Below are 27,774 nucleotides of genomic sequence, written 5' to 3' on the forward strand. Positions count from 1 at the left end.
ATGGGACACGGGTGGTGCTGTGGGTTAAACCACGGAGCCTAGGACTTGCCGATCAGAAGGTCGGCGGTTCGAATCCCCGCGACGGGGTGAGCTCCTGTTGTTCGGTCCCAGCTCCTGCCAACCTAGCAGTTCGAAAGCATGTCAAAGTGCAAGTAGATAAATAGGTACCACTCTGGTGGGAAGGTAAACGGTGTTTCCGTGCACTGCTCTGGTTCGCCAGAAGCGGCTTAGTCATGCTGGCCACATGACATGGAAGCTGTATGCCGGCTCCCTCGGCCAATAAAGCGAGATGAGCGCCGCAACCCCAGAGTCGGCCACAACTGGACCTAATGGTCAGGGGTCCCTTTACCTTTACCTAACATTTATAAGTCACATTTCTTCCAGGCAGCTCAAGGTGGCAAACATGGTTCTCTTCCCTCTCCATATTATCTTCCCAGTGGGGTAGATTAGGCTGGGAGACAATGACTGGTTGAAGCCCACCCAGTGAGCTGAGTTGGGATTCAAACCACACCCCTGGAGCAGAAATTGGGAGCCTGTGGCTCTCCAGATCCGTGTGTCTCGAGAAACAATGGAGTGCGCTTCTGATGGTGAAGTCAAACCGCTACATTAGCAGCACTAAGGTGACCTCCCTTGGGGTGCAAACCTGGGCAGTGCGTATGGAGGTCCTGACATGCCCAGATGACAAGAGTCCCCTCTCAGCCTTGCCGATGTGGTCCAAAGGAAAGCAGAATCATACGTTTGGCACCAACTTGGGTGCAGGACGCAGGTGGCGCTGTGGGTAAAAGCCTCAGCGCCTAGGACTTGCCGATCGAAAGGTCGGCGGTTCGAATCCCTGCGGCGGGGTGCGCTTCCACTGCTCGGTCCCAGCGCCTGCCAACCTAGCAGTTTGAAAGCACTCCCGGGTGCAAGTAGATAAATAGGGACCACTTACCAGCGGGAAAGTAAACGGCGTTCCGTGTGCTGCGCTGGCTCGCCAGATGTAGCTTGTCACGCTGGCCACGTGACCCGGAAGTGTCTGCGGACAGCGCTGGCTCCCGGCCTATAGAGTCAGATGAGCGCACAACCCTAGAGTCTGGCAAGACTGGCCCGTATGGGCAGGGGTACCTTTACCTTACCTGGGTGCAGGAGTTGCTGGAAGGAGGCCTACAAAGTATTGTCCAACCATCTTAGGGACTTCATTCCAGATTTGTGTAGGATGTACAGTGGTACCTCAGGTTACATATGCATCAGGTTACATACGCTTCAGGTTACAGACTCCGCTAGCCCAGAAATAGTTCCTCAGGTTAAGAACTTTGCTTCAGGATGAGAACAGAAATCGTGTGGCGGCGATGCCTCAGCAGCAGAAGGCCCCATTAGCTAAAGTGGTGCTTCAGGTTAAGAACAGTTTCAGGTTGAGAACGGACCTCCGGAACGAATTAAGTACTTAACCCGAGGTACCACTGCACTCCTTAGCCTTTTCTTCTCCCAAATGTATCCCACAAGGCAGCAGAGGTTTAGGGTCAGAGTTTCCCTTCTCCTAGATGGGCTACCTTCCAAGGTTGATGAGCCCCATTTTCTGCCCCCTCTACAGCTCGTGCAGAAACCGCCTTCCAAACCGTTGGACCCGCTATTGGTCTCATCTTCTCAACCCTTCGGACTTTTTGCTTGCAAGAGTCCCTAACTCATTGAGGGCTTGAGACCCTACCCTCTCCAGATTTAGACAACCAGTCGAAGCTGTTTCCTGGGGTGTGGCCCCTGTCACATGCTGACAGCTTCTAGGAGCCACAGGTGAGAGCTGAGTGCAGGGTGGGGACCAAAGGTGGAGAAGCCACCCCAGAAGGAGCAGGACAGCCCCCTCCTAACACCCCATACACCCGTTGGTGGCTGTGGCAGTCCAATAATATCTGGAGGGTCTGAGGTTGCAGTCCATAACATCTGGAGGACCACCCTTGTGTATATGTCAATGGTCCATCATGCTCAATATTGTCATCAGGGGCACCATCCGGACAGAGTTTGGGGCTATTCCTCATCAGCATAAGCAGGATGACCCTCAGGCACACAAGAGCTTCCCTGTCTTCTCGACCTGGCAGGGTCTCTCCAAGACCTCAAGCAGAGAGGCCTCGTGCCTTCATCTTCTACCTGCTCCTCTCAAGTGGTGATGGGACAACATCCTCATGAGAGCTCTGCTCCTGAGCTGCCCTCCGTCGCGTCTAATCTGCACACAGAACAATTATTTTGACCAGGAATATCTTCTCCTGAGTCCTGACTCTCCCACTGTCCCTTGGAGAGTCATATAGTTATACCTCGGGTTGACTGTGCTTCAGGTTGAGCGCTTTCGGGTTGTGCTCCACGGCAACCCGGAAGTAACGGAGTGTGTTACTTCTGGGTTTCGCCACTCGCGCATGCGCAGAGACTCAAAATGACGTCACGTGCATGCGCGGAAGCAGCAAAACGCGACCCGCACACACGCAAACGTGCCATCGCATGTTACGTTCTAGTCAGGATGTGAATAGGGCTCCGGAACGGATCCCGTTCACATCCCAAGGTACCACTGTATTTCTGTGGCATTCTCTTCCATGCGCCAAACCATCATTTCTTGAAAGTGAATCTGAATCATCTCCATGGGACTTCTTTCTGAGGAAGGGTACATAGCAATGTAGCTTCATCACTTTCAATAATAATAATAATAATAATAATAATAATAATAATAATAATAATAATGCAGTTAAAACTAAGGTGGGGGGTCAGGGTGGGGGAAGTGTCTTAATGGCTTATGTTTTTGACTGCAATTGTAAAGTGTATTTTAAGATGAGGACATTATTTTGCTAAACAACATGAACTGGGAACCCATTTTCAGGAGCGCCTGTTGTTAATTAATCATATCTTTAAATGGGAGGGAGGGAGAGAACAGGGTATGCTGGTGGTTGCGTCTAATGTAATTTCACCCCAAGGCTATAATTATCTTCTAGGGCTCATATCTCTGCAAAGCCATCCTGGATTCTTTATCTAATCAATCATTTCCTTCCTTCAACGAAGGGTGAAAATCTACAACTGCCAAGGGAAGCGGCATGTGCCTAGGGAACCGGGAGCTGCTCCCTCGACCTTGGAAGCTGACTTACACCAGGTTGCAGAGAAGCAAGGGAGGTGCCCGTGTAGTGCAGTGTTTTGAGTGTTGGACTAGGACAGGGGTTGGCAAGGTTTACCACGCCTGGGCCAGTTCACTCCTGCGGAGATTGCTCCCTGGGCCGGAGCACGTCTGCACAGATGCAATTTCCGGCGCTGCGAAAGCAAGTCCACACTCTGCTCTGTGCCATTTTAGCACAGCGCGCGGAGACTGGCCGAGCGGGTGGCTCAGTTTGGGGCAGCTTGTGGGCCATTTAAACGACCCCTGTGGACTGCTTGTGTCCCATGGGCCGCAGGTTGATGACCCCTGGACTAGGACCTAGGAGGTAAAGGTAAAGGGACCCCTGACCATTAGGTCCAGTCGTGACTGACTCTGGGGTTGTGACGCTCATCTCGCTTTATTGGCTGAGGGAGCCGGCGTACATCTTCTGGGTCATGTGGCCAGCATGACTAAGCTGCTTCTGGTGAACCAGAGCAACTCACGGAAACGTTGTTTACCTTCCCGCCGGAGTGGTACCTATTTATCTACTTGCACTTTGACGTGCTTTCAAACTGCTAGGTTGGCAGGAGCAGGGACCGAGCCACGGGAGCTCACCCCGTCGCGGGGATTTGCACCACCGACCTTCTGATCGGCAAGTCCTAGGCTCTGTGGTTTAACCCACAGTGCCACCCGCGTAGGACCTAGGAGACCAGGGTTCAAATCCCCACTCAGCCATGAAGCATGCTGGAGCCAGTCCCTCACTCTCAGGCTAACCTACCTCACAGGGTTCTTGAAAGGATAAAATGGAGAGGGAGGAGAGCCATGTTCGCCTCCTGGAGATACTTGGAGAAAAGGTGTGATATGGCTGCATCGTCACAAGGGTGGATAGCAATGGCCGCTTTTCGTATGGGCTCTGTTTGCGATCAAGGGAGGGCCGCGTGCGCCCAGAGCTTTAGCTGCACAAATCAACGTCCACCCCCTTTGTGCTGCTTGTTCCTGGCCCTTTTCTTTCGGCGTTTCATCTCTTCTGGCAGAGGAGACATCAGCTTCAGCTTCACCTAGTCTAATTGACAGGCAGCTTTGTCCGTTTCTTCACACTTCCCCCCTCGCTTGTCTTCTTGGCCTTTTTCTGTCAGGGGTTTGACACTAACATCTGAACGTTTTCTTAAAGTTGCTTCCCCATCCCTTTTGTCTCCCTTGCAACCTCAAACAGCCACATCGGAATATTTGCGGAGCAGGCCGGCAGTGCAGAAATGTAAGTTCCTGACCCGGCGTGGTGGAACAAGGGGAATAAATACGGAGACCAGATGCCATGGAAAACAGCGGCCTGTTAATTTGAGTGGCGGTGCAGGTGCAAATTTCACCAGGTGCAGCTTTTCTTACCCTGCTGCACAACAAGTTGCACAGGCCAAAATTCATTCTTCAACACAACTATGAATGAAAACGGTCCAGGAGCTCCCTTTTCTGTTGTGTCCAGTTGTCCCATCAGGCAAAACTTTGGGACTGGTGTCCAGGGCTCAGCTCAGCAGAATAAGTAGCAGAGCCCCCAAACACAGCTGGACTGGCACACTGTGTTTTGAGGGAGGTAAAATAACACACATAAAATCAGAGGCGTTAATTTTTTTGGTAGGGGAACAGTTAGGTGCTAGCTTGAGAGGGCGATGGGGTGGGGGGCAACATTGTGACGTCCTGACACAGGGCATGAACATCTCATCTCCCTCCCTAAGCAGGGCAGAAGCTTCCCAGGCTTTGGGATGGATGTTGTTGTTGTTTAGTCATTTAGTTATGTCTGACTCTTCATGACCCCATGGACCAGAGCAACGCCAGGCACTCCTGTCTTCCACTGCCTCCCACAGTTTGGTCAAACTCATGCCGGTAGCTTCGAGAACACTACCCAACCATCTCGTCCTCTGTCGTCCCCTTCTCCTTGTGCCCTCCATCTTTCCCAACATCAGGGTCTTTTCCAGGGAGTCTTCTCTTCTCATGAGGTGGCCAAAGTATTAGAGCCTCAGCTTCAGGATCTGTCCTTCCAGTGAGCACTCAGGGCTGATTTCCTTCAGAATGGATAGGTTTGATCTTCTTGCAGTCCATGGGACTCTCAAGAGTCTCCTCCAGCACCCTCATTCAAAAGCATCAATTATTTGGCGATCAGCCTTCTTTACGGTCCAGCTCTCACTTCCATACATCACTACTGGGAAAACCATAGCTTTAACTATACGGACCTTTGTTGGCAAGGTGATGTCTCTGCTTTTTAAAATGCTGTCTAGGTTTGTCATTGCTCGGGTTAAATATGCTTCAGGCTGAGCATTTTCAGGTTGCGCTCCGCGGTGACCCAGAAGTAACGGAATGTGTTACTTCCGGGTTTCGCCGCTCGCGCACGCGCAGACGCTCAAAATGGCGTCACGCGCATGCGCAGAAGTGGGAAATCGCGACCTGCGCATGCACAGGTTGCATTCTACTCAGGATGCGAATGGGGCTCCGGAACGGATCCCATTTGCATCCAGAGGTACCACTGTACTCTAATTTACCAGGAACATTTAAGAGACTAACCTAGTCCCCCTAGCCCACTGCCCACAAGCCACTGATTAGCATCTAAAGTCTCTCTCTGTGTGTCTGAATGTTTGTGTTAAGACCATTAAGTCCTTTTTTAAAAAAAAAAAATGCATAGCCTCCAACATTTCTCCGATGAAAATAGGGACGATCCCATTCCATAATAATAACTTTACTATTTATACCCCACACATTTTATGGGGTTGCCCCAGCACTCTGGGCAACTTCCAAAATATATAAAAACATAACAGAACATTTTAAAAAACCTTCCCTATACAGGGTTGCCTTCAGACAGCTTGGGAGTTGAATAACTCCATACCTTCCAACATTTCTGCTATGAAAATAGGGACGTCCTAGGGAAAAGTGGGACATTTCGGGATCAAATCAGAAACCAGGACGGCTTCTCTAAATCAGGGACGTCCCTGGAAAATAGGGACACTTGGAGGATCTGAAAATGCCTGACGGCACCACTGTGCACTATGATTGAACTAAGTTGAATGTCATTCTCCCTCACCCACATCTTTGTATGTGTTTATGCAAAATCAATGTTGGTTGACTGTGATCAACTGCTCCACAGATTCTTGGATTTTAACTCACATCTGTTTTAAAACTAATGCACTTTGGCCACTTGTATGTCAAAGTGACTTCTCATGTCAGACTCATCTCATCTCCTCAGAGCCAGACTCATCTCCTCAGGGCCAGCTTACCCAGAGGCACTAGGGGTGCGGGGCACCGGGGCACCAGTTCTCAGGGCCGCCAGACCGAGAATCCGGGGCTGAGATTTGGAGTCCAGGGATTGAAGAGCCAGGCCAGCCGGCTGTCGAGCAGAGTAGAGCCCGTCAGAGCGCCACAGGCTTTTCTGCTGCTGGCGCTGAGTTGTTTATTTAAATTGTATACCCGCTGTTACCTTAAAATGGAAACTTAAACTGGTGGAACATCAGAATACCCAGATGGGCGAGGAAGGAAGGAAGGAAGGAAGGAAGGAAGAAATAAATAAACAAATAAATAAATAAATAGCACAGCTTGCAGACTTAACATATAGAATAAGAGAACAAGAATATACGTTTCAAGAAGGTTGGAAAATGTTTATTGAATATATGGAGGAAAATTGTGTACACTTGAATACGCTGGCAGTATTAAGATAAATTCAGCAGTGAAAACAAGTTTGATAGATGTAAAAATGGAATACTGAGTGGTATAGTTTATGTAAAATATGCAGGGATTTATGATATGTAAAATGAACCACGGAAAGAGAAGGGAAGTCACTGACATTTTAAGGTTGTTTAAATGAATATTTAAATTGTAAAACAAAATTTAATTACACACACACAGATATATACATATATACATATACATATACATATACACACACACACACACACAAACATATATAGAGAGAGGGGGGGGGGAATAAATGCATGAAAAGCACCCTGCCCGGTTCCAAAACTAAATACCAAAGCGACCTTGTCCCGAAATCAGGCGGCTGAGCCTCGAAGACTACATTACCCAGCATGCTCCACCGGATGACCGCCCCCCTACCCGGGCGACCCGGAAGCCGCCCCTCTGCGCCTGCGCGACGCGGGCTGCTCAGCGGCGGGGCTGCCTTGAGGAGTGTTCCTCGTTCGCTGGCCTCCTTCCGCGCACCTGCTGCCGCCGCCGCCGCCAACCGCCGCCTCTTCCTTCCCCGCTTCCGGCCTGCCAGATACGGCCCTCGCGCGCGGCACGAGCAGGCCCCGCTCTCCGCTTAACCCTCTCGTCGCCGAGCTTCTCCTTTCCTCCTTCCTCCTCCTCCTCCTCCTCGCGCCCCGAGCGGAGCCGGTGGGCGGCGCGGCCATGGCGGACACGGCGCAGAACGGGCCCATGCAGGGAGGCGCGGGCGGCGGAGCCGTGGTGAGTTGCGTCCGGCGGGGGCGGCCTAGCGCGGCCTTCGCGGCCCTGCTTCGACCCGCGGCGGGGCGGCATCCCGACGCTCCGCCTGAGAGGGTTTTATTTTATTTTATTCGAAACCCGCCTCACGCCTCTTAAGCCCCCGGGGTAGCGCAGTCGGTAGAGCCGGGGACTCAGGGTCGTGGGTTCGAGTTCCACACGCAAAAGGCAGAGCTGTCAACTTTGCCCTTTTCTCGCGAGGAATCCTATTCGGAATAAGGGGATTTCCCTTAAAAAAAGGGAAACCTTCCAACTCTGTGAACTGCCCTGAGACCCCCTGGTATAGGATATAAATTCAATTAATAATAACAATTCTGTCCTGTGAGCCTATAAATGCGCTCCCTTGGAGAGCCGTATGCGGTTTTCTTCATAGGGAGAGCTCTGATTTCAGGTCGTTTCAAATCTGTGGGTTGTCTCCAGTATTGTACCCCCTTCTTGTAGCAGGGCAAATCTGCTCAAATTCTGAGATTGGGGGTGTCGTAGCTCAACCCCTAAGCCCAGTTTTCAGGGCTGCGAATGAGGCAGTAATTGATTAAGTTATACACCGCCTTTATCTTCCAAGTGGCTTAAGGTGGCGTACGTGGTTGTCCTCCATATTTTCATCCTTCACAACAACCCTGTGAGGCAGGTTAGGCTGAGAGATGGTGGCTGGCCCAAGGTCACCCAGTGAGCTTCATGGCTGAGTGGCGATTCAAACTGTGGCCTCCCAGGTCATAGTCCCAATGCTTTAACTGTTCATGGATCAATGGGCACATGTGGGAGCAGATCGACACAACCACACGCCTCCCCCCTCACCTCCATTGAGGGTTTCTTCTGAATCTCTGATAGTTGTGTAGAGGAGGGAATTTGGATGTCTGCAGTGGCAGTTTTGTCACCGTGACAGTGTCCCCTGTTTCACATCTCCATTAGAAGTTGCCCTCTCTTGCCTCTTAATTGCCCTTGAGAAGTTTCAGTTCCTCTTAACTTTTTTAATCCAAAGCTTCCAGGCTTGGCCTTTTCCTCTCCACTGCTGCCTTTGGCAAAGGTTTGTGGAACAGGCTGAAGGAGCCGACTAGGTGTCAAGCGTCCCAAGTTGTACTGGATGTTTTCTGAAACATGGGCTATGCAACAGATGTTTAGGTTACTGCACTAGTATGTAGGTATTTAGGAAGTTGCTTGATGCTAAGACTATTGGTTTCTTTAGTTCTGTATTGCCTATACAGTGGTCCCTCGGGTTACATACACTTCAGGCTACAGACTCCGCTAACCCAGAAATAGTACCTCGGGTTAAGAACTTTGCTTCAGGATGAGAACAGAAATTGTGGTGCGGCGGCAGCAGGAGGCCCCATTAGCTAAAGTGGTGCTTCAGGTTAAGAACAGTTTCAGGTTAAGAATGGACCTCCGGAACGAATTAAGTACTTAACCCGAGGTGCCACTGTACCACGGATGGGGAGCCCCTGGCTTGTGAGCCAAAGTTGGCTTGCCAGGCCATTTCCCCCAAACCACAGACACCTGTCTCATGCCTAACACCATATGTGATGTTGGGTATATGGGAACAGGTGGCGATGCGGTCTAAACCACTGAGCATCTTGGGCTTGTTGATCGGAAGGTCAGCAGTTCGAATCCGTGCGACGGGGTGAGCTCCTGTTGCTCTGTCCCAGCTTCTGCCAACCTAGCAGTTTGAAAGCATCCAAGTGCAAGTAGATAAATAGTTACCACTGCCACGGGAAGGTAAATGGCGTTTCCGTGCTCTCTGGTTTCCGTCACGGTGTTCCATTGCACCAGAAGCGGTTTAGTCATGTTGGCCACATGATCTGAAAAGCTGTTTTTGGACAAACGCCGGCTCCCTAGGTCTGAAGTGCGATGAGCACCGCAACCCCATAGTTGCTTTTGACTGGACTTAATCGTCCAGGAGTCCTTTACCTGTGGGGCAAGTAGAAATGTGGTTGGATCCTTTTAGAAATCATGAATAAACTCCCTGTGCATCAGTTTAATCCTGCTTGCTTTTGGTGCAGAAAACAGGCTTGAGCACCCTGTGCATCAGCTGACACATGGGGAGTTAAATCCTGCTGGGTCACTATCTCCCTCCACTCCCGTGGGCAAACTTTGACAACTGGGTGGCCCAGCACACCTTCAAAAGTGGTCTGCAGTGTATGCGGAGGTAAAAATCTGACTCACTGGGCCAAAATGATTCCCCTCCCTTTCCACACTGACTGGTAAAGAGACTAAAAAATGTTACCTACAGCACATGCTATTGTGGGTTGGAGGCCAGTTCACCAGCTGTTTCCTCAATTGTCAGGTGTATATGCACATTGGATCTAAAAGAAAAAAAGTGTAAAGGTTGGAATGAAGTGGCAATAGGATGCCAAAACCATGTAGTAAATTCTTTTATGGGCTGAATGTGAATGCATTTGGAAATTTGCAAACCAACGAACCAAAAGCATATTTTGGAAAAGGGCAGGGAACTGGGAACAGTCAAGTTCTGGCCAATTTGATTCATTTCTCATCTATGTAGGATGGGTGTGACTGCCTCCCTGGAAACCAGATTTACCTTTCCCCATTTAGTTTATAGGCAGGCAGGGCCACTGGCAAAATGTTCAGGCTAGCTGATATTTCCACATACACATAACAACTTGCAACACCGTATTAGTCATGGTGAAATGCACAAGCAGTTTCATGCTACCGGTGGTAGTTCATGCTGGGCCTGCTTAACTTGTGATCCATTAAGCCAGATGCAGACCACCAGCTGTGTATTTGGACCCACAAAATACTTGACAGCCTATTTGTTTTTGCAATCCTGAGCAGGAACCAACAACAAAAGCTTTTTATGAGCTGTTGTTTCTGGCTGATGGGGCTGCATTTGGCTTGAGAGGTTTGCACAACATGTGGCCCTTCAACAGGTGCTTTGCCTTGATAGAATGTGGTTGTAGTACACTTTGCAGTACAGTGGTAACCTGAAACTGTTCTTAACCCGAAGCACCACTTTAGCTAATGGGGCCTCCCCCTCTCCCCCTCGTGCTGGAGCACGATTTCTGTTCTCATCCTGAAGCAAAGTTATTAACCCGAGTTACTATTTCTGGGTTAGCGGAGTCTGTAACCTGAAGCGTATGTAACCCGAGGTACCACTGTATTGCATTGGTGAAACTATTAGCAGCTACTTCTATCCTCTTGTAGGAAATTTTTGAATTGGACCTTTAGATAGGAATCATACCTGATGCTAGATGGACTTCTGGGGAAAACACGAAACACTGAGTTCGGATAGCTTCCTTATCTTCCATAAACACACAGCCTAAAAGTTTTATCTGCTAGCAGTTTAACAGAAGAAACTTTCTTTGTTTTTGTTTGTTTTTAATGACTGTCCCACAATATGGTGGTGACTTCATTTTCTACATAGAACTACTCCCAGGGCATTTTATATGGTACAGTGGTGCCCTGCAAGATGAATGCCTCGCAAGACGAAAAACTTGCTAGACGAAAGGGTTTTCCGTTTTTTGAGTCGTTCCGCAAGACGAATTTCCCTATGGGCTTGCTTCGCAAGACGAAACATCTTGCGAGTTCTTGCGAGTTTGTTTCCTTTTTCTTAAAGCCGTTAAGCCGTTAATAGCCGCTAAGCCGTTAATAGCCGCTAAGCCGCTAATAGCCGCTAAGCCGCTAACAGCCGTGCTTCGCAAGACGAAAAAACCACAAGACGAAGAGACTCGCAGAACGGATTAATTTCGTCTTGCGAGGCACCACTGTAAATGCCTGAACTACTAAAAATACCCTGAGAGTTCTTATAGGTGACTGCAGCCACTGCTGTTGCCCTGACTGCTCAGAGATGGGAGGGATTGCTAGTTCAGTTAGTCACCACCTGTCCTAGCCATGAGGCAAAGTAGATATCTTCATTCTGTGAGCAATGGAGGGCTATATTGGGCTTCCTTGGAACCTAGACCGAGTAGGGATTGGTTTTGGGATGTCCTGTTCCATTCCAGAAGGTGGTGAAGTTCACCAGAACTGCTTCCTAGCCACTATCTGCCATGGGTGCTAGCAGAGAGCAGCTGAGTTATCCTCGTGGTTCTCAAAGAGCAGATATTCAAAGTAAACCCTCTTTATTATTATTATTTTAATTTATTGCCTGACCTTCACCCTATGATCCCCGTGTGGGTTACAACAGTTTAAGCTGTGACATTAAAAACAGTTTTTAAAATTTACAGTTACAAAAATGCAATCACGAAACATAGGTATCATAATTATGTCTTCCAAATTTAAGAGCGGCTGTGTGGAGATTGCTTTTTTATCTGTTATTTACACTTGCATTTATGAAAAAGCCAAAGTTTTGCATTCTTCGTATTGCCTGTTATCTATGTTGGTTCTGGATCTGGTCAGTTTGGTAGGTATTTGTTCTTTAACAGTTGGTAAAACAGTGGGCTGCTTTGGGAGGGTGGATGGGATAGAAATTTAATAAATAAAAACAATAAATAAATGTTTATTCACTAACTATTTTTCCTTTCATTACAGCAATTTCTGATTACTAATAAGTTGGATACAGCAATGTGGCTTTCCCGCATATTCACAGTTTACTGTTCGGCTTTATTTGTCCTGCCTCTTCTAGGGTATGTATAATAATGTTCTTTAAAGCAGTAGTACCCCTGATATCCTTAGAAAGGACACTGCTTTTTTTAGTGACAGAATGAAACAGAAAACATACATTATGCTTAAAAGCTCTGTATCATATTTTATAAGCATATACAGTTGGTCTAATCCAGCTAAGGTTAAGCTTTTGTTACTTCCCCTCCATTTTAATATGAGACATCAATCTATATTCTTAGCTGTCCATTGGAAATCAGTGTAGTGTGTAGATGCGAAATACCAGTCAGTGATATGGGGCAGAAGATTTTCCAGTGCTTTATTTTTATGTGGGAGTTTCAACTTTTGTTAAGTTCATTAGTGACAACAAAAGGATGCCCATGTCAACTACAGTATTGGGCAAGCTTAGCAATTTCAAAGTTTGTAGCTTTGCTTACCGAATGCTAAATTAGATCACTCTCTAGGCTATCAGAAAATGTTTAAATGCTGACTGAAAGATTTCCAATGCAAATTAGCCTAAATTTGCATAGGAAAAAATCCAGGAAACCTATGTCACTGACTTTGGTTGGACTTTGACCAATATTTTGCAAATATCAGTGCTTGATATTTGGTTCTGTTTAAGAACCAACTTTACACCTGTTCAGTAATCTGTACATTATACACCTTCAGCTCAAGTGAGTGTCATTTATTGTTTAGGTTTTGATATTGTCATTTAACTAGATTCCAGTTATTACGTTATTGTTTATCTGCCATTTTTCTCTCCAAAGAAATGTCAAATAGATAACTGCATTGAAAATACTTTTAAATGACATTCTCCCCTCCCCCCACTCTCCCAAACTTGGCACACCTGTAGAGTTCAGTGAAGCGCCAGGAATGCTTCTCAGACTGAGTAACAGTTACATCTTGGCAGAGCTTAGCAGGGCGGGCTTCAGAGACTGAAATGATGATGCAATTCTCTTGGGAGGAAGACTTGAAGCCGCAACTTGGTTTGTATGGTAACCTCTCCTTTGATAATTCTCAAGGTTGCATGAAGCAGCTAGCTTTTATCAACGTGCCTTGCTGGCAAATGCTCTCACCAGCGCCCTTCGACTTCACCAAAGGCTACCACATTTTCAGCTAAGCAGGGCGTTCCTGGCTCAAGCCTTGCTGGAGGACAGCTGCCACTACCTTTTGTATTCCCTCATCTTTGTCAATTCCTACCCTGTTACAAGTATCCTTTCTACAAGTCTTGTAATACTTCCAATTCTGTAATAGCTTGATTGTGCTTTTGCTGTCATAGAGTGCTAGACTTAAATCAGGGATTACTCCAGCTCATACCTTTGCTCAGCCACAAAGCCTACAGGGTGATGACGGGCCAGATTCACGTTCTTGTGTATCTGCGTTGTTTTATACTTTCGGGATGTCCCATGATCATAATATTAAGTAGTTGTGTTCTTTGCTATAAATCAAGCACCGCTAGGAGTTCTTTCTTTTAATAATAATAATAATAATAATAAGAAGAAGAAGAACAATAATAATTTATTATTTATACCCCTCCCATCTGGCTGGGTTTCCCCAGCCACTCTGGGCGGCTTCCAACAAAACACTAAAATACCTATTAAACATTAAAAGCTTCCCTAAACAGGGCTGCACTCAGATGTGTTCTAAAAGTCTGGTGGTAGTTCTTCTCTTTGACATCTGGTGGGAGGGCATTCCACAGGGTGGGTGCCACTACCAAGAAGGCCCTCTGCCTGGTTCCATGTAACTCCACTTCTTGCAGTAAGGGAACTGCCAGAAGGCCCTCAGTGCTGGACCTCAGTGTCCGGGCAGAACGATGGAGATGGAGACGCTCCTTCAGGTATACTTGGCCAAGGCCATTTAGGGCTTTAAAGGAAAGCACCAACACTTTGAATTGTGCTCGGAAATGTACTGGGAGCAAGTGTAGGTCTTTCAAGACAGGTGTTATGTGGTCTCGGCGGCCGCCCCTAGTCACCAGTCTAGCTGCCGCATTCTGGATTAGTTGTAGTTTCCGGGTCACCTTCAAAGGTAGCCCCACATTGTTTTCCAATGGACTTCTTATAAATAAAAATGTTGGTGTGGGGGGAGCAAAATTTTATTCTGAAAGTGTGGCCCACAGAAAAAGGTTAGAGAACCACTGGACTGGAGTCGGGGCGGAGGGAGGGGGTACAGTGGGTGTGGGCTGCCCCGGGTGTCACCACTGGGGGGTGTGTGGCAAAATGCCGGGCAGCACTCACCACGGGGCCTGCAGCGCATCCGAGCCACGTGTCTGTCCTGGGAGAGATGCGGTGGCTTGGGCGCACACAGGCTCTGCGCTGCCCAAACGGTCCACCCGCTACCTCCCCCCCAGCTGTAGGGCGGCTGAGTGGGAGGAGGCAGGCAGACTCCGGAGTCCCCACGGTGTGCCCTGCCCTCGCCCCACCCCAATGGGTGGCTTGCCTCTCCCCTGGGCGCGCCAACCCAGGCGCCCGAGCAGCTTCCTCCGCCACTGACTGGAGTAATCAACTACAAGGAGGTAAAGCTCAGGGGAGAGGGGAGCTGAACTCTATCCCCCCCCCATCCCGCCTTATGTGTGCTTTTTGTTGTTAGTGAAATTACCAGCTCACTTCCTGCTTTATATATGTATAGGACAGTCACACAAATTAAGGCCTCATCAACTCTAGTCTCACCCTAGACAGAAGCACCACCTTTATTAACTCTTATTTATTACCTATTGATGTAATGTATCTGAATCAAAATAAACAAGTGAGCTCATATTTCTTAGCCCCATCAATTTATTTAATAAGGTTGCAATCCTATACCTGCTTCTGAGAAGACCTGTATAGGATTTCACTCTAAAACATTGATCTACTGATTTAAACTCTGGCCCTACCTAAGTTAAGTACACACAAACTGCTGGATGCCTATACTTCTATAAGTGCATACCGCTAACCATCATTTTCAAATTCCATTCCATGATTAGGACTGTGTTCTGTGTTACTAAGTGTTTAATAAAGCTGCCTAACTTAAACCACCTGAATCTTAAGGTCCAAACGTTTTCTCATACAAAAGAATGTGAATTTAAAGCAAGAGATTGCAGGCTTGCATGCCAACACAAGTGGACGATGCGCTTGAATATGCAGACTATAGTGTGAAATAACATGCGTGAGGTTGTAATTCTCCTTAACTTTCACTTCAGTGAGTATTTTCCCAGTTCTGTTGTTTTCTTTGCTTCACGCTGCCACCTACACAAAGAAGGTTCTTGATGTAAGTATGTTGTTAGTGTATGATCTTGTGCCCCTTACATGCCACATTGCTCTTTGTAAGGAGGGCAGGATTCAGATGAGACGTGGATTTTTTAAGGGGTAAACTGAAAACGGGGATCTGGCTATTTTCTGCCACAGTTTGAAGGGACAGCTATAGCTTATCCAGTGCTGCTGCTTCTAGCAAAGGGTTAGCAAGTAGAAAAGAAAAGGATACACATGGAGAGCCAGAATGTTTGATGAGGACTGAGGAGACTTGGGTTCAAATCCCTATGCAGCTGTGATGCTCGATGGGTGACCTTGATCATTATTCAATCTAACCTCCCGCGCAGGGTTGTTTGGGTTAAATGGTGGCAGTGGGGAACTGAAACTGAATATTAGGTTGACCGTTTCCTGCATAATAAACATTGTAGCAAGGTTTGCAAAATTCTTCAGTTTTCCTGCTTATTATATTTACACTGCCTTCCAAGGTTTATAAAATAATTATAGCATAGCTGAAAGTATTCCCAAGAATACTTAACACAAGTTTCCTGACATTGCTTTTTTACTCCCTTTTTTCAAGGCACGAGGTTCAAACAGTCTTCTTTTCCTAAGAAATCTCTTGGACAAGTTAAATGCTAACCAGCAAAACATCCTGAAATTTATAGCTTGCAATGAGATCTTCTTGATGCCAGCTACTGTATTTATGCTTTTCAGGTATGAGATGAAACATTAACCTTTATTTTTATTTGGATGGTGTTCTATAACTGCTTGGGAATACAGAATCAGACTGTTTCTTGTTTATCATTGCAATGTCCCTATAAGGGACCGTCTTTGCAGGCTGAAAACTAAGGTAGGGTTGTGATTTTCCTCACGCATCTCCTGACCCTGTGGCTGTGCTGCACTAAGAACCCTATTTTTAAGATGCACAGGATGGTTTCTTGATCCTTAAGGCAAAGATCAGCATAGTCTGTTCTTGTTCTTTGGAGAAATTTTACTTTCATGTGCATGAAGAACTGATTCAGATGCCAAAAAGACAATATTGCATTTTAAGTGCCCGTTATTTTGTGGTATTGTGTTTTAATTTAGGGTTGTATTCAAAGTAGCATTAAGGAAAATGTTCTGTCAGTGAAATAATTTCTCTTTGTTCAACAGAATGTTCTGCCCCTCTCCTCCCACTGTGCATCCCCTAATTCTGTTCTGGAGTTCCCCCAACTCTCTAGAGCAGGTTTGGGGGTGGAACAGGGTGTGCACAGGGGGAGGAGAGGGGTGAAGTCCTGTTGTGCAAACGAAACTCATTCCCCTTGCACAGTTATTTATTTAAATACCATCCTTTGTATCTAAGCCACCTTGCAGACCACTGGTGGAAGAATGGCATATACTGGTAATTTATTATAATTTCTTATTTACTGTATTTTTCGCTCTATAAGACACACTTTTCCCCTCCTAAAAAGTAAGGGGAAATGTGTGTGCGTCTTATGGAGCGAATGCAGGCTGCGCAGCGATCGCTGAAGCCAGAACAGCAAGAGGGATTGCTGCGCAGCGAAAGCAGCGATCCTTCTTGCTGTTCTGACTTCTGAGATAGCCACGCGAAGCCTCTTCAGGGCAATGGGAGGAATGCTCCCCCTGCCCTGAAGAGGCTTTGCGTTGCTTTTGCTGAAGCCAGAACAGCAAGAGGAACTGTTGCGCAGCGAAAGCAGCGATCCCTCTTGCTGTTCTGACTTCGCTTCGCTGGAGAGCTGCTGCGCAGAGAGGGAAAGGTGCGCAGAGCCCCTTCAGCGAAGTGGGAGGAGAAACGGAACCCCTTCCGTTTCTCCTCCCGCTTTGCTGGAGAGGCGCTGCGCAGATGCAGAATATTTTTTTTCTTGTTTTCCTCCTCTAAAACTAGGTGCGTCTTATAGAGCGAAAAATACGGTGTATTTATTGAATTTATATACCTCGCTATACCCAGAGGTCTCAGGGGCGTTCACAGAACAAAATCAAAATACAAAACCACAAAATATATAAAACAAGAAAATAAAAACAATACCCCTCCAAAAAAAAAACATTTTAAAAGGGCATAGGATGTCAATCAAGCAAAGGCACCTAAAGGTGTATAATGAAAGAGGCAGCGAACTTCCCTGGGGAGAGCATTCCACAGACGGGGAGCCACTGCAAACTTCCAGGTCCCATTGAATTCAGTGGAATTTATTTCTAAGTACAGGTAAATATGCACAGAATTCTGCCATAAGGCAGCTCCTTCCAGTGCATGCTTGCCCAAGAGAAAAGTCTACTGAACACAGTGGACTTGCTTCTGAGTAAACATACACTAAAGTTACATAATTTCATGGCAGGAGGGGCAACACTAGTTCCTTTATAAGGTTTTAATGTTTCAGCCATCTTGACGCATTTTATTTAATGATCTGCGGCTGTCGCGGCTGTCATTCATCACTGGGTGTGCAAGTCAGATACTGTGTGAAAACATTTATTTAGTTGTAAGGGTCTTTTGCAGGTCAAAGCAGTTACTATGTGTGAAGACAAACATAAGGTGGTGTCTCACTGCAAATCCTACATTGTCTCCTTTTAAATAAATCTACCCCTCCACCACCCCACCTTTTTTCTTCTGTTCTTTTCAGTGGGCAGGGAAGCTTGCTGCAGCCATTTATTTACTACAGATTTCTTACACTCCGTTATTCCTCCCGCCGAAATCCATATTGCCGGTAAGAAACCAATTATGATTTAAAGTTGTTGTTGTTGTCTGTAAATACAGTGCTTAAACAGTTGGGTCCTTTGTGTTGCCATATTATGGACTAAGAAGAGGAGTTAAAGGAAGTAATTAAAAACATGAAGATGGGAAAGTCACCTGGCTCTGATGGATTCTCAGCATCCTTCTCCAAAACATTTAAGGAACAAACACTTCCACAAATGGCCAGGCTATACAATGATATTTTAGCCAGTAACCTACTTCCTGCAACCTGGAAGCATTCAAAAATCATAGTTATTCTCAAACCTCACAAGGACTCCACCAATATCATACCAATATCATTAACTCTTTATTAAATCTAGATTATAAAATCTTTACGGCCAATCTGGTCAATAGATTTAAAACATTTATTGGCAGCTGTATACAGACAGACCAATCTGGGTTTGTTCCAGGGTGAAGAGTTACTGATCCAATAAGAAAATTATTGAACATTTTTATTTCATTAGAAAAAATCATAACCTTTAACAAGCCTCTCACTTGATATTTTTAAACTATTTGATTGCCTAGAACCAAATTATCTAATGGAAGTAGTTAAGAAATGTGATTTTGGCCAAAAATTTGTAAAACCTTTCGAAGGCATATATATATATATATATATATATATATATAGAGAGAGAGAGAGAGAGAGAGAGAGAGAGAGAGAGATTGCAGGCAACAATTAGAATAAATAATTCAGATTGCTTACCCCCCCAAATGTTTAGTCATAGAACAAAACAGGGATGCCATCTGTTGCCCGTTAGTTGTCTTAATTTTAGAAACATTGGTAATCAAATTACACAATGCCCTCTCTGGTACGGGAATGGTTTCGTCCCGTAATGTTGTGTGTTTAAATGTTTTTGTACTTCTGCAAACCTCAGAATCTCTCTGGCTGTGGTAATATGGCTCTGGTAATGAAAGCAGCCCTGTTTAGGGAAGTTTTTAATGACTGATGCTTTAATGTATTTTTAATCTCTTCTTGGAAGCCGCCCAGAGTGGCTGGGGAAACCCAACCAGATGGGCGGGGTATAAATAATTATTATTATTATTATTATTATTATTATTATTATTATTATTATTACTACTACTACTGTATTATAATTATTATTATTCTCTTCCTCCTCCTCGTTATTATTGATTTTGATGAAGGTTTAGGTTTGAGTGAGATGTAGGAGCTACTGTTGCAAAGATATTTCTGTAAAAAGTGTCATGTTATTTTCAGAACCCTCTTCACAGAACTTCGGATTGTCGTTGAGCATGTCATCATGAAACCGTCGTGCCCGGCATTTGTACGAAGGCTCTGTGTCAGCAGCATTTCTTTTATAAGCAGACTGGCACCAACAGTTGCATAGTCAACACTGGAAACATGCGTATGTTTGTCTGATGAACTTTCTAAGCAGCTGGTATTTCTGCTGGTGATTTATAAATTCTGGATCTCAGTCAAGGTTGTATGGAAACATGTTTTCTTCCAAGAGCCTGTTCTGTGAATTGTATCCTATATGTTTAAAAAGTCTTGTTTTTCAAGATGTTTCCGTGCTTTGTGGAAGATGAACGCTTGCCATCTTAGACAGAATACTTTCCAATGCAAAACAGTGGCGACAACCCTGCCTTGTACAATATGGCTTTTGTGTTGTCATGTATGTCCTCTTCGATACTGAATGAAAATACTTATTCAAAAAATAATAATAATGTCCAGGCAATACTAGCTGGATTGTGTCTAACAAGGTGCAAGCTGTGGCTGCAACATAACTAGTAGCCTCTTAGGGGTACCTATTGAAATCTCTACCCATGCGGTACATTTGAGTCAGTATTCCTTCCATTCAGTAAATGAGACAAGTTTAGTCAATTGAGTAAATCATTGTGGTCAATACAAATCAATTGGCATCTACTTCGAATGTGAACAGTAGAACGAAGCATCAAATTTCATTGTTCTGATTTATTTAATGCTTTTGAAATGGAAAGCTCTCCACCCTTCCCTAAGCACTTTATTTCTTTGTAAAGTAAATATTTCTCTAGATCATCTGACTGCCCTATTTTTTCCCCTATCTTCCAAAAAGCAGGCTTCTTAAAATGCCAGTCTTTGAAACGTCTGAATAATAAAGATGGATGTTACATTAATTTTCAATATACATTGGAAGTGTTGCCCTTGTGAGGTAATTTTTAAAGTTCTTGCAGTTAGGCTAGTTCCAAACACCATTGCATACTCATGGTGCAATGCTAAACATGGCAGTAGCTGTAAATTACATTATGACATAGGTCTGCCTTTCAAGTTATGAGCATGGATCTTCTCTCTTCCTCCACCTTCAGTTTATATGCATGGGCACAACTGCAGATGTGTTGGACCATAATGTGGCGTGGGCATGTGTCTCCTGCCCCAGCACTTTCTCATGTACAGGAAACTGAGAGGATTGTGGGAACACAGCTCTGTTGCGACCTCATAGGACTTCTGTCTCTGTGAGTGCTGCGCCTGCACAGGGAAGCATCCTGTCCATTCTGCTCAAACTAGAGGAATTATTTTATAAAGCAGAGGTGTGGAAACTCTGGCCCTCCAGATGATGTTGCTCTCCAACTCACATCTTCCTCAGCCAGCATGGCCAGGGGTCAGGGATGATGGGATTGCTAGTCTAAGACCTGGAGGGTCGCAAGTTTCCCACCACAGGAATAAAATAATATTGCAGTACTTCTTCCCTGGAGAAGAAGCGCTCTTCCAGTAATTGTAGCCTTATTTCAGTAGAAGTGGGGCTGTTGTCTTACAAAGCAGAGGTAATTGGAAGTCTGGTCATTTGCTATTTCAGCATACCAAGAAGGGAAAAAACTGCACAAACTGGTTCACTTAACAGATTCAGCAACCTAATAGTTTTGATTCCCATGATAAGCCGGTTATTGAATGTCCTGAGGACTGAAGAGCATTTTAAACCGAGGTGCTTCACACGTACATAACTTGCCTTCTTCTTCTTGAAGCAGAGCTGACCAACTTTTTAAAATTTTTGGTCTGAGGGTTACATTCCTGTAGTCAACCCACCTGGAGCTGCACACACTCGTATATGCACAGGTACATAGCCCATCCCTTTTCAGTTGATCCTTGCAGATCTGCTGAGAAAAAGGCTGTTAGCCCCTCTCTGCTTCTGAAATGGTAACTGGGGAAGGGTTATTTGCATATCCACCAAGAGTCTGGGCAGAGAAATTTAAGTGCTGTGACTACTTTTTTTTTTCTTTTCATTTTTTATGTCACCCCCCAGAAAAAATATGAGTGTGGGTGTGTTTTGGGGAGCCAGAAAAAGTTGGGGTTTGGGGGCGGAGGGCAATCAATTTAGGCATCTGTGCCTAACCAAACACCTTGGTGTTTATTAAAATTCTTCCTGGACTTGAGGTTGGGGGTTGGTGTAGGCAGGTTGCTGTTTTTCATTGCTCTCCTGCCCCCACTCTCCCAGTTCCTAACTATGCAGGAGTATTCAGTTGTGTGATATTTCCCAGACGAGCTGTTTGTGTATACTTGGTTCGAATCACGTAATATTACTTGGACCACTCAGAATACAACCTGTTTCTGAGAAATACTCGGGAGAGGTTTTGCATAATGATAGCTGATGGTTTAGCGAAAACATGTCCTAAACGGGCAACCCAGTCTGGGTATTTCCTTGAGATAAATCTCCACTAAGGCTTACTCTTAAATGTGTTCAGCCCTCCTTGAGCCAGGGATAGTAACATCTAGGCATCCTAAAAAGGGCCAGGAAGTATGTACGTTACAGCCATAGTCTTCTATGATATCTGATGGGGAACTTGCGCTGGGAAGATATGTAAACTTGTGTGTTTGTGTGTGTGCATCTTCTCCTTAAATGGAAGGCACTGGGCTGTCAGCTTGTTGCTATTTATGAAGATTAAGTTATTTTTTCCCCATTGAGTGCCTGCATTTTAGAATTGAGGAATTTGCCCAGGCACTATACTTACTCATTGATTCTTCTAAGCCACTTCATGATTTAGTGTCTTAACAACTGCATGAACCGAATGATACATTGAAATAATTTGGAACGTTGCTGCTGTTTTTAAAACTATGTTTCCTTGTAACTACCTTATTTCTTTTTGATTAAATGTGAATGTCATTTAGATTGAACTCATTCATTAGCTTGTCGATAGCCCACCCTGTGCATTGCTTGCTAAACTTCCGGGTATGGACAAATGCAGCTTTAAAAATGGCTGGTTGATGGCACTCCTTTTAGCTTTTTGGCTCATAAACATCTACTTATAGGGAAGGCGCACACTAGTGTGCAGGAATGCTTCATGCGTTTTTCCATCTAGGCTCTCTTGCTTTGAGGATTTTATAAAAATTTCTACAGCAATAAAGTGACTGTTGTGGTGGTAGCCTGGAATGAAATGTCTGAACCTATTTTAACGTTATTTGTAGTTGTATGTTGAATCCCAAGTCTTGGAGTATAATTCCATTAGAGGAAAAGAAACACAACAAGAGTCCTCACCCCAATCCAGCTGCAACTGCAGGCAACAAAACACACATAACTGGTCACTCAGGAATGTACATCTGCATTCTTATGAATATCAATAAACATAGCTTTGCCAATGGGCTGCTGCAGCCAGTCCTCACCCACAATGCTCAGTGATCACGCTTGCAAAGTCAGAGTTTGTATGGCATATCTATCTATCTATCTATCTATCTATCTATCTATCTATCTATCATCTATCTATCTATCTATCTATCTATCTATCTATCTATCTATTTATCTATCATCTATCTATCCATCCATCTATCTATCTATCTTCTCTATCTATCTATCTATCTATCTATCTATCTATCTATCTATCTATCTCTTATCTTTGGATCTCTTCGCTGCCACTGTTTTTCAGAGCCTTCAGGATTACACCCCTCCCAGAACGATTACTTAATCAAGACAACTGGTTCCTGAATATGATTTTAAACATCAGGATTTACAGCTAACTCAATTCCATTAGTGTTCTAAATTTTATAGCCTTCTATATAAAAGTTGGGGTGCAAAGATCTGTTTAGGTTCCAGCCAAGGGTCTTGCAGGTCTGTTACAAACAGCTTCTAAAAGTCCCCTCCAGTTTCAAAGAGGTGTACTGAGCAGCAGGGGGGCAGCAGTTGAGGGACAGAGCTAATCTTCTATAGCCCCTCCCCTGGGCTCCTAGAAGTTTTTTTGTGGTAATTGAATCTTAGCCAAAGGCCTTTGGAGAATGAAAAACCTTCCTTCTTACCCTGTGCCCAGAGCTGTGTATACTCTCCGCTAAAAGTAGAAATTTGCATCCCAAACAACACATGTGAGGTCCTCTGAAACATATGCAAATGGAGTATATTTGCATAATTTTTCAAGTAACTCGAACATGTTGGCTGTTTTTCATAACTCTGGTATTCGTTATGGGGGACTGACCTGCCAGCACTGCAAAATGGGTGACTCTGTTTATACTACGGACCAGATCCAAGAGAACATGTGCAGAGCATCATCTAGGCCTGTGCATGTGGGGCCTTAGCTGGTGCAGGAAACAGATGGGTGCTAAAAAAGTCCTTTGTCAGCTATTGGGCAGGGAAAGGGGCTGCACTGGTATTGAATCCAGTTCAAGCATCTGTTTTAGAAGGATTTTAGCTTCCTGCCCAGCGCCATATGTCAGATTGGGTCCACCTAAGAATAGATGTGCACAGCCCTTAGCTGAATCAAGTTATACCGGTCTGTTCACATAGTACATTCCGTATATTTCCATGCAGAAGACCTGCTCCTTCCTTGGTAACGGCGCCATTTTTAGGTGGCAGATTGCTGCTGTACCCTGGCTGGCAGGGGCTGAGCATACATTTCAAAAAACCAATTGAAAAATTCATCACTTTCCCTGTCTTCGAGGACTGAGGCACAAAATGCTAATGCCGGCCTCAGAGGGGAAATAGTTCTCCTGCATATTTGAGAAAATGTGAAACCCTTTCAAGGAAATCTAATAAACATAATCATCGCAGCCTGCTGACACAAAGGAAAAAGGACCTCATTCGCTCTTTCTTTTTTATGCTGCAATTTAGTGGCCCCTGCTGATTTACAAATTGGATCACAACCGTAAATTATCCATGCCAGTACCTGTGAAAGTAAGCGCCGAGATCCATATTTATTTGGAGTTCTGCTTAAATCAGCAAAAATGATAAATTCGATGGCCTGAAATTGGAAATACCAAGGGCTTTCTGCAATGATTGTGCAAAATGTCTCCGCTCGTAATTTATTGTGACCCTCTTTCATTCACGACGCTCTGTATGCCTAATATTTATTTCAACGCAAATTAAATTGCACCCTCCTATGTTGTCACATCTCTGGTTTTATTGATGTTGTCAAAATCAAATTGTGTTCCCCCATACGCTCCTCACCCCCAAATTGTAAGCAGTCGTAGTCACACCAGTTTAGATTGCGAAGGAGCATCTGTTATTAGAGCTTGGCTTCCCTTTGCTGCTTGGATGATGCAAGACGCGGGAATCATTGTGATGGTTTTTTGGAACAGCCTTGTAGAAGTGGGAAGTAAAAGGACAGTGAGTCAGGATAAGGGCATAATACTAGCTTCACAGCTGATGTAAGTGTACTGATGTCCACTGATACACATATCCTGAAATGCCTTCTTACTTACTACATTCTGGACACAATTCAATGAGCTTTGGCACATTCTCCTCCAAACAAGCCGCCTCTGCATTTCCCATTATCTCTACAGAGGTGGTGGAAATGAGGGGATGTGGTCAGGTACAAAGTACTGGCCTAAGGTTTAGTGGCGGCAGGAGAATGCTGCTAAGCACTCTAAATATTAACAAACATTCTTGGATGGTCTGCTAGAATGCTTTCAAGCAGCTGGGAGTTGTGCTTAATTGCCAAAGTTGTGCTTAATTGCCGAAAAAGTGTCATGGCTTAGGCCTGCACCTTAATTACAATACAAGTGGAAGTGGTGGTGGGGAAAGGAACTCTGTGTCTGCTCAGAGTTTTGTTTACGCCTGGGTAAATATTATTCTGGACGCGGGTGGCGCTGTGGGTTAAAGCCTCAACGCCTAGGACTTGCCGATCGAAAGGTCGGCGGTTCGAATCCCCGCGGCGGGGTGCGCTCCCGCTGCTCGGTCCCAGCGCCTGCCAACCTAGCAGTTCGAAAGCACCCCCGGGTGCAAGTAGATAAATAGGGACCGCTTACCAGCGGGAAGGTAAACGGCGTTTCCGTGTGCGGCTCTGGCTCGCCAGAGCAGTGATATCACGCTGGCCACGTGACCCGGAAGTGTCTCCGGACAGCACTGGCCCCCGGCCTCTTAAGTGAGATGGGCGCACAACCCCAGAGTCTGTCAAGACTGGCCCGTACGGGCAGGGGTACCTTTACCTTTTTAAAATATTATTCTATATATTTGAAGAAGGAACATAGTTAGGTCACTTATGTGGTCTGATGTTGCAGCATTGCTGCAATTAACTACCTTGGATGGAAGTCAGCCTGTGCTGAAATGCCACCTGCATCTGGTGACAATTGAGCCAAGGAACAAGCTTGTTTTAGGTCAGGCATGTCCAAAGTTCAATTTGGGGGCCCAATTCGGCCCCCGTGGCAGTACATGTCTTGGAGTAAAATTGTAAAAAAAAGCTCAACAACTAACAACTTTGGTCGGCCCTCACACATGTTCACTTCATCAAATCTGGCCCTCTTTGAAAAAAGTTTGGGCACCCTGTTTTAGGTAATGCCTAAACCTGTATTTTTTTGTGGGGGTGGTATATGTCTCTCCCCCCCCCCCGGACAATGCTCTAATTGGAGTGCTGTAAGAGGACTTTTCTTTTGAAGGGCTGCCCCGTCCAAGTCAGACAGAGACCGAGATGGAGACCGAGACTGAGAAATATGTTTGTCTTAAAGACCTGGACAGCGCAGTCTGCCGTCTAGGTCACAATCTTCCCTACTATAGTGAAATGTATTTCTATTTAAATCATAGCTGATTATTTCTAAATTTGCATCCATACTCACACCTCCTCTTCCTCCTTCTTGCAAATCTGTGCCTTCTTTTGCCCTACTGTTTTGAGGTTGCATCTCCTCTTTTTTTGGCAATGCCTAAATGGCTACCCTACCTGCAATTCTAAGCAACGCTTCATTTAGAGTAGGGGCTGCATGTTTTGAGAAAACTTAATCATTCTCTTCTTCTCCCAAACGCTGCCCTCTGGTGGTACATTATCACATGTATCTCTGCTTTCCTTAGTCATATTGCAAAGGACTGTTTTTCTCCTTCGACTTTTGAATCGGTAACATTATTGAGGATTATCTGTCCGTGGAAAGCACTTTGAAATAATTAAGTTACGAAACAGCCCTGAAGCATTTTCACAGAGCAGGGTGTGTGGCACACTTGGATCCAATGTTGGCAGACAATGGCATAAGAACCGGGTTGCCGGAGAATCCCTATTCAGTGAGTGGTGAATTATGTGAAATGTATTAGGAGTGGGAAGGACAGAGGCGCTTAACCTTTCGTTTGCCTGTGCATTCCCCTGTCTCTCCCCCCCCCCCCAACTGTGCCTCCTCAATTGTTTTTCTCCCTAGTGGTGCAGAAATAAAACTGCTAACACATTTGCAAAGCTAAGCAGGGTCTAGTATGGTTTCCAATTGGATGGGGGGGGGGGGCATCTGTTGAGATTCCTGCATTGCAGTTGGTTGAACTAGATGACTCTTGGGGTCCCTTCTAACTACTATCGTCCATAATCCCAACTAAGCGAAAAACAGCTGTGTTTGGAGGGCATGGATGAGCACTTTTCTCCCACCTGCCCCTTTCTGAATAGGAATTTGGTATCCCATGGGGATACCATGGGGAAAAGGAAGTGAAACTCTGTAAGGAGCAATTTAGGTGCACCCAGTCTGAATTTATTAAGGATTTTGCAAATTGCCACAGTGACCCTATTATATTTTGAATAGGCTAGTTAAGGAATTATCAGAAACACAATGGCTGGTTTATAGCACTGCAGGTATTCATGTTACAGTGGTACCTCAGGTTACATACGCTTCAGGTTACATACGCTTCAGGTTACAGACTCCGCTAACCCAGAAATAGTGCTTCAGGTTAAGAACTTTGCTTCAGGATGAGAACAGAATTCGTCCTCTGGCAGCGCAGCGGCAGCAGGAGGCCCCATTAACTAAAGTGCTTCAGGTTAAGAACAGTTTCAGGTTAAGTACGGACCTCCGGAACGAATTAAGTACTTAACCCGAGGTACCACTGTATTTCAAGTAGGAGTAGAACAATCCTGTGGCTGTTCAGCATTTCAGCTACTCCACTCCATCCCATTCCCCTAGTTTTCCACGCTCCTCCTGCTTTGACAGTCAGTACTGCATTCCCATTGAGCATGTTCATTGAGTTGTTTTGCCTGGTCTCCCACTTTAGGGATTTTTCTCCATCCATATTTGTGTGTGTGCGTGTGCGCGCGCTTCTGGAAACCTTGGGGCTCCCCCAAACCTGCTGATACCTTAAAAATTATAAAACAAAATATTATTATCAAACCTGCTGATACCTCCTCTTAAAATACTTACCCTTTACAACCACAGTGTGAAAGCAGTATCATGTGTCCTACATACCCTCCAACATTTCTCCAATGAAAATGTTGTCGTTTAGTCATGTCCGACTCTTTGTGATCCCATGGACCAGAGCATGCCAGACACTCCTGTCTTCCACTGCCTCCCGCAGTTTGGTCAAACTCATGCTGGTATCTTCGAGAACACTGTCCAACCATCTCGTCCTCTGTCGTCCCCTTCTCCT

The 27,774-nt window shown here is 45.4% G+C and overlaps 1 protein-coding gene across 1 annotated transcript; it reads left to right on the forward strand.

The window, feature by feature from the left end:
* Positions 1-7,204: 7,204 nt before the first annotated feature.
* TMEM33 (transmembrane protein 33) lies at positions 7,205-22,396 on the forward strand. The gene is made up of 7 exons (XM_028743717.2): positions 7,205-7,522; positions 12,035-12,129; positions 13,126-13,313; positions 15,279-15,346; positions 15,905-16,038; positions 17,937-18,020; positions 19,263-22,396. Exons 1-7 carry the CDS (start codon positions 7,466-7,468, stop codon positions 19,390-19,392), a joined length of 756 nt encoding a protein of 251 aa, XP_028599550.1. The 5' UTR covers positions 7,205-7,465; the 3' UTR covers positions 19,393-22,396.
* Positions 22,397-27,774: the final 5,378 nt, after the last annotated feature.

The sequence above is a fragment of the Podarcis muralis genome, chromosome 9, assembly GCF_964188315.1.
Source record: "Podarcis muralis chromosome 9, rPodMur119.hap1.1, whole genome shotgun sequence".
Classification (NCBI taxonomy): domain Eukaryota; kingdom Metazoa; phylum Chordata; class Lepidosauria; order Squamata; family Lacertidae; genus Podarcis; species Podarcis muralis.

Bases quoted from the DNA above. Each gene is read 5' to 3' on its own strand.
- TMEM33 (XM_028743717.2), top strand. From the start codon at position 7,466: ATGGCGGACACGGCGCAGAACGGGCCCATGCAGGGAGGCGCGGGCGGC. The intron at 12,130-13,125 runs GTATGTATAATA...ATAATTCTCAAG, and splicing joins TTTGTCCTGCCTCTTCTAGG to GTTGCATGAAGCAGCTAGCT. The intron at 13,314-15,278 runs GTATCCTTTCTA...CTTTCACTTCAG, and splicing joins CAATTCCTACCCTGTTACAA to TGAGTATTTTCCCAGTTCTG.